We start from the raw sequence: 7,410 nt of genomic DNA, 5'->3' as shown, positions 1-7,410 counted from the left end.
AAGCAGTTATGTTAATGAGGCAGGATTCACTCAATCTACATAATTAGGTTGTATCCTGAGTCAATCTCTTTTGAGAAAGAAAACAGAGAAATGGGCAGAGAACAAGGGGATCTCCTACCACCCAGAATGAAGAACCAGGAGGGAGGTGTATCCTTTGGACCCAGGGTCCCCATGCTGAGAAACTCCTAGGCCAGGGAAAGATTGATGACAAGGACCTTCCCCCAGAGCCGACAGAGAGAGAAAGCTTTCCCCTGGACTTTGTGCCCTGAACTTGGAATTCTAGCCTCCTAGACTGTGAGGGAATAAATTTCTCCTTGTTAAAGCCACTTGTTTGTGGTATTTCTGTTACAGCAGCACTAGATAACTAAGACACATGGGTTGGGGGGAATGGGAATGGAAGGTGACTGCTTAATGGGTATGAGGTCTTTTTAGGGGTTATAAAAATACTTTGGAATAGATAGAGGGGGTGTTTGCACAACATCGTGAATGTAATGAATGTCACTGAATTATACACATTAAAATACTTTATGTTACGTGAATTTCACCTCAAGAATAAAAATCAGCAATAATCATGGTAGAACAGGGATAACCCTCAAAAATATTATGTTAAGTGAAAGAAGCCAGTCATAAAAAACTATATATTGTACGACTCCAATTATACGAAATGTCCAGAATAGGCAATTCCATGGAGACAGAAAATACATCGGTGGCTGCTGGGGTTAGGGATTGAGGAGTGGGGAGTGACTGCAAGTCAGTATGGGATTTCTCTTTTAGGGTCATGAAAGCATTCTGGAACTAGTGGTGATGGTTACACAACGTAATAAATCTTCTAAACACCACTGAATTGTACATTTTAATATGGTGGCTTTTATGGTATGTAGGAGTTATATCTCAGTTTTAAAAAGTAATAATAAACCTAAATGAGGCCTGGTCCAGAAAGGGGAGTCATCCTGTTTTTGGAAGATCCTGAGACAGATTGATGTTACTTCCTGTCTCCTGAATACTAGTCTTCAGTGTTTCTGCTCTGGTTTTATCATCTAATTTCCTTCTTATCCCTCAATCCAGATTTTCCAAGACATCAGTATTATCACTTAATTTGTAAATTCCTTTCAAGGTCATTGTCTCCACCGGCACTCACAATAACTTTGTGCACATAGACACATGTTTCTTTCAGTCCCAACTGCAATCTGACCCTCTGTGAAATTTAGACCCTAACTACATCAGGCAGAATTTTATTCCTCTGGGTTCCCACAGCACTTTGTATCCACTGCAGTTTGTAATTACTGGTAGCTCCTCAGGGTAAGCTGGTAAGCAGACATGATCCCCTTATCTATTGACTTCAAAGGATGGCCAGACTCAAAGAAAGCATTGATCAAGGCTTGGCCATGGTTGAATGAGAAAGAAAGGGACAATCATCCCTATATATCCTTTTATTTAGGATGATTTGTGGATTTAATGGATTTTTTTTTTTTTTTTTTTTTAGGGGCAGTGGAGGGATGAAGAAAGAGCACTAAGGTGTAAAAGAAATAGGGGGTTGAAGACACTGGGAAGGTGATGGACAGTGCAGTCTAAGAGGAAAGTGCTTTAGGAAGAACAAAGAGAAGAGAGGTGAGAGAATGGGATTGCAGGCAGGGAAAAAGAACTAGCATTGAAACAGAGACTATAAAAACAATTTAGATGAAAAGCTACTAGGCCAAGAGCCTCTGAGTCTGTACTGATCACACAACCCTGGGACTCTCATAGTGCCTATCAATAGATGGCTTCTGACCTGTCTCCATGTCAGAGCACATGCCTACATGGCCTAGATACCTGTGTTGAACAGGGGCATGTTAGCCCAAATGAAGGGGAGAGTTGTGGAGCTAAGAGAAGGATTCACAGAGGGAGGGAAATTCCTGCTCCCTAAGGAGTGGAGGAAATAAACACTGCTTGAAGTGAGGCCCAGGATTTCGTTGTATGTAAGGCTGAGCTGTGCGTGAAATGTTGAACTGAGAAACTGTGAATCCAAGAAGGTTGCATCGGAGAGGTAAGTCTGGGTAGACTTTTTTTGGAAGGCAAGGAGAAACTGATAAGAAGGAAAAGGTGGGAATGAGTACCAGATAAATGAATTGTTCTCTGTTAAAGTTCAAAGAGGGGCAAAGGGCAGAAGGGAAGGATTGGCTATAATAAATAATTTTTCCTTAAGGGGTGGAATGGGGGAAGGGAAATTTGGAGGATCAGGTGAGGATAAACAGATTGATGAGGAAGTGATTCTTGTCTCCTAAGGAGGATGAAAGAAATATAAATTGCATACAGGTCCTGTCCTCAGACATTGAGCAACAGTAGAAGGAAAGGTTGTTATGTCATATAAGGGGATCGTTTATGAAGTATAAATGGATGAAGTTGCTGAATGGGCCAGGCAGGCAAGGGATTCAAAGAATAGGTGAAAGGATAGCCCTAAAATGGCAGAAGAGATGTTTTTCCTGGAAGAAAGAAGAGACTCAATAGATAGTGAAAAAGAGAGTAAAGAAAAAGGAAGACAAAAGAGTTTGTGCCTGATGACCTACGTCTTCTCTGTTATTGCAAAAATTAACCCATCTGGTATACTGGGAACCTGGAGGAGAAGAGAGAGGAGAGGAGAGGAGAGGGACAGGGGTAGGGATAAGAAGAGGAGAGGAGAAGGATCGGGGTAGGGATGAGAAGAGGAGAGGTGAGGAGAGGAGAGGGACACGGGTAGGGATAAGAAGAGGAGAGGAGAAGGATAGGGGTAGGGATAAGGAGAGGAGGGGAGAGGAGAGGAGGGGAGAAGAGAGGAGAGGAGGGAAGGGAGGGGAGAGGAGAGGGATAGGGGTATGGATGAGAAGAGGAGAGGAGAAGGATAGGAGTAGGGATAAGGAGAGGAGAGGAGAAGGATAGGAGAAGGATAGGAGTACGGATAAGGAGAGGAGAGGAGAGGAGAGGAGAGGGATGGGGTAGGGACAAGAAGAGGAGAGGAGAAGAGAGGAGAGGTGGGGAGGAGAGGAAAAGAGAGAGGAGGAGAGGGGAGCAGAGGGGAGGAAAGGAGAGAAGTTTGGAACCAGCATTCAGGGGAAAGATTATTACGAAGCTAAGAAGGATGAGTCAAAAGATGACACGGAGGTTTCAGTGGAAACAATCTATATTTATAATGGGTCAGATATATAAATTTACGAAACAAAAATCTGCTGCCTTAGAGCAGAAGCTAGGAATATGAGCCAGGATGAGGATTTGTCAGGGATGAGAGAATGAAATTGGGAGAAATGTAGTCCCTATTGAGAAGTCCTGGTGGCACAGAGGTTAAAGTGCTCAGCTGCTAACCAAAATGTCATGGGTTCAAACCCACCAGCTGTTCCTTGGCTCCTAGGGAGAAAGGTGTGCAGTCTGCTTCCGTAAAGATTTACAGCCTTGGAAACCCTATGAGGCAGTTCTACTCTGTCCTATAGGGTCACTATAAGGTCACTATGAGTCAAAATTGCCTCAACAGTAATGTGTTTGATTTGCTTTGATAGTCCCTATTATTCAAGGTGAGGTTTGAGCATTTGGAGGGAGCATGTGGCAGAAATCCAAGGGGCTGAGACATTATTGGTTCTGGCAGAAGAAGAGATAAAAGTTTAGACAATATAAAGAAGTTGCCACTCAGTTGTGATCCTTCAGAAGCAGATAGCCAGGCCCTTCTTCTGAGGTACCTCTGGGTGGATTCAAACCAAAAACTTTTCGATTAGTAGTCAAGCACTTAGCTGCTCTACCCAAGGACTCCTTAGAAAAGATAGGGAAGAAATTTTTAAGTTTTTTAACACAAGTGGTTCACAAACTTTAGCGTATGTCAGAATCACTTGGAGAGCTTCGTAAAAAAAAGATTGCTAGCCCCCACCTCAGAGTTTCCATCGATTAGGTTTGAAGCGGGACTCAAGAATTTCTGTTCCTTGATTATGAGCAGGATCACCTGCTGGTCACTCTTTCAGTACCATTGCTCTCCACCTTCCTCCATGCCCTGAGTGCTATCACACAGTTCACAGTCATACAGGTGACTTAGAAAGCACCAAACCAAAACCAAACCTGTTGCCATCGAGTCGATTCCAACTCATAGTAACCCTATAGGACAGAGTAGAACTGTCCCTTAGGATTTCCAAGGAGTGGCTAGTGGCTTCGAACTGCTGACCTTTTGGTTAGCAGCTGAGCTCTTTACCACTTCACCACCAGGGCTCCTCAGAAAGCACCATGCAGCCTAATAAGGCTTCTACAGACACAGCTTAATTGACTACTCAAACAAGGTAGCAATTATGCTCATTTTAAAGATCACTGACTTGTCCAAGTTCACGCAGTCCGTAATATACAGAGCAGATCTCTGACTCAGGTTGTTTCGCATTCTGCCCGGTGTTCTTTCTTCACAGCCCCCATACGTTTTGGGGAAATGAGACGCTGGGTCTGCAGTGCCCACCGCTCCTGACCCTGTCTTTCCATGAAGACAGCTCCCATCCCATCCCAGTGCCGTCGAGTCAATTCTGACTCATAGCAAGTCTATAGGACAGAGTAGAACTGCCCCATAGAGTTTCCAAGGAGCGTCTGGAGGATTCAAACTGCTGACCTTTTGGTTAGCAGTCATAGCTCTTAACCACTACGCCACAGGGTTTCCATGAAGGCAGGTAAGCAGAGGCAATGTCTCTCTGGCATGGGACTACAACCCCTCTAGGGAGAGTTTAGGATTTTACAGAGTTCATCACATATCCATAGAGATTGTTTTCAATATTCTAGATAATCTCTGCTGTTTTCAGAGCCTGAAGCTCTGTGATGATTCTGGCAAGATTTTCAAGTCCTAGTTGCTGGGAATCCTTACAGATGTGTGTAGGGCCTCTGAATAAGGACTCAGAAGGACTGAATAAGAAAATAGGAGAGTATTGGTGGTTCAGTGGTAGAATTCTCACCCCCTTGCAGGAGATCCAGCTTCAGTTCATCACCATGCACCTTAGGCTCAGCCATGGCCCATCTGTCAGTGAAGGCTTGCATGTTGCTATGATGCTGAACAGGTTTCAAACTAAGATGGACTAGGAAGAAAGACCTGGTGATCTGCCTTCTGAAAATCAGCCAATGAAAACTCTATGAGTCACAACGGTCTAATCCCCAATCCATCATGTGATAGTACAGGAGCAGGCAGCATTTCATTCCATTGTGCACGGGGTTGCCTTGAGTCGGGGGCTGACTCTATGGCAACTTCAACAACAACAACGAAGAAACAAAGTCTGCGGGCAGGCTTTATAATGGTACCTTTGTGCAGAGCCCACGTGTGGCTGTCTGTAGAGAACGCGCCTCTGTGCCGAGCCCATGGCAGTTGCAGAACCTGTGAGTGTGTGCAGCCCCTGTGATACTGTGGGGACCTTGTGGTTGTTTGCAAGCCCTTATGAGCATTCTGCCAGTGTGTTCAAACTCTGAAGCTATTTTTCCCTTATGACACAGGTGATGCCTCCGCAGAAAATCACGGCCCTTTCGTTTGCCAGCAGCTTAGCTGCTTTGAACAACTCTGACACGCGCATGGCAGGCTGCTTCCTCACTGGCATCCCTGGGCTGGAGCACCTGCACGTTTGGCTCTCCATCCCCTTCTGTGCCATGTACGTAGCTGCCCTCGCAGGCAATGGCACCCTAATTTGTGTCATCCTCTCCCAGCCAAGCCTGCATGAACCCATGTACATATTCCTGTCCATGCTGGCTGGCGCTGATGTCCTGCTCTCCACCTCCACCATGCCCAAGGCTCTGGCCAACTTCTGGCTCGGCTCTAGCCATATTTCGTTTGACGGCTGCCTCACTCAGATGTTCTTTATCCACTTCCTCTTTGTAGCAGACTCTGCTGTCCTGCTGGCCATGGCCTTTGACCGCTATGTGGCCATCTGCTGTCCTCTGCGATATGCCACAATCCTTACGAGCACAGCCATTGGGAAGATTGTTGCTGCCACCCTGACCCGCAGCTTCATCATCATGTTCCCATCCATCTTTCTCCTCAAGCACCTTCACTACTGCCGAATCAACATCATTGCACATACCTTTTGTGAGCACATGGGCATCGCCCATCTGTCTTGTTCTGGTATCTCCATCAATGTCTGGTATGGATTGGCAGCTGCTCTTCTCTCTACAGGACTGGACATCATCCTTATCTCAGTCTCCTACATCCACATTCTCCAAGCTGTCTTCTGCCTCCCTTCTCGAGATGCCCGGTCCAAGGCCCTGAGCACTTGTGGCTCCCATGTCTGTGTCATCCTGCTCTTCTACATCCCTGCCCTCTTTTCTGTCTTTGCCTACAGGTTTGGTGGGAGACACATTCCACGTTATGTCCATATTCTCCTGGCCAACCTCTATGTGATCATCCCACCCACACTCAATCCCATTATTTATGGAGTGAGGACCAAGCAGATTTTGGAAGGGGCTAAACAGATGTTCTCAAATTTTACCAAGGAATCTAGATAAACACTCCCAACTTAATCCCTTTCTATACTTAACAATGGTTCTGTAGTCACCCCCTCCTCATGTGTACATCTTCCAGTTCTTCTGATGTTATTCTCATCCATGTCACAAATTATTTAAATACATCCTCTACTTAAACCCCCTCTTGGGGAGAAAACAAAACAAAACAATAGCTTCTGATTTTTTCCCTTATGACAATACCACCCCACTCTCTTTCACATATTAGTCTAATGGCTTCTGATTTCCTTACCACCTCAAGAAAAACTAATTAGGGAAAATGTGATAACTTACCCCAACCCTGCCATCTAAATAGGGCTTTCTCTCAGGATCCAGTGTTTCTCAAACTTTGCTGCCCATTAGGCTCACCAGGGGAGCTTAAAAAAATCTCCATGCCCAGATCACAATATCCTACCATCTAAATCAGCATCTCTGGGTATGGAAGTGAGGCATCATTAAAATCAGTGATTTCAATGGGCAGGTACATTTGAAAAGCAATGGAATAAAAGATAGTGTTTGGTCGAAATTTAAGAAATGACTTGCCATTCATCTTCCTGACTAGTAAGAAAATAAAATAGAGCATGAGAGGAGCTGGCCTAAAGGATAATGTATCCAGTGGTTATGCCACAAAATTTTAAGTTGTATGGTAAGTGTGAAGGGCACCCTCTAAGAGCCTTTGTGCGTATATCTCTCCAGGCTGTCCTTCTAGGTTTGAGTCCTATCTATTGGTCTTGGCCATTTTTTAGTTTGATAAGATGGATAACTCTTTAAGTGTCAGAGCCATTTGGTTCTTTCTAATAAATTTTTTGAATGCGTGAAGCATCCTATCTATATGGCCTTTGATAAATCTCTGACTGTCTGCTAACCAGTGTGGTATTTCATTATCCTCAAACTCGTACGCCTGTTTTCCTGGTGTGTTCACTCAAACTGCTCTGTGTAAACGGAATCTCTTCTGTGGAACTAACCCAG

At 44.7% G+C, this 7,410-nt stretch overlaps 1 protein-coding gene across 1 annotated transcript; it reads left to right on the top strand.

The window, feature by feature from the left end:
* The first annotated feature begins 5,294 nt into the window (after positions 1–5,294).
* Positions 5,295–6,832, top strand: LOC100665553 (olfactory receptor 52B6). Its single transcript, XM_003421519.3, has one exon. It carries the CDS (start codon positions 5,437–5,439, stop codon positions 6,445–6,447), a length of 1,011 nt encoding a protein of 336 aa, XP_003421567.2. The 5' UTR covers positions 5,295–5,436; the 3' UTR covers positions 6,448–6,832.
* The last annotated feature ends 578 nt before the right edge of the window (positions 6,833–7,410 follow it).

This window comes from Loxodonta africana, chromosome 7 (genome assembly GCF_030014295.1).
Source record: "Loxodonta africana isolate mLoxAfr1 chromosome 7, mLoxAfr1.hap2, whole genome shotgun sequence".
Taxonomy (NCBI): domain Eukaryota; kingdom Metazoa; phylum Chordata; class Mammalia; order Proboscidea; family Elephantidae; genus Loxodonta; species Loxodonta africana.
Note: the sequence above shows the minus strand (reverse complement) of the source record. Positions and strands in the feature narration are given on the sequence as shown.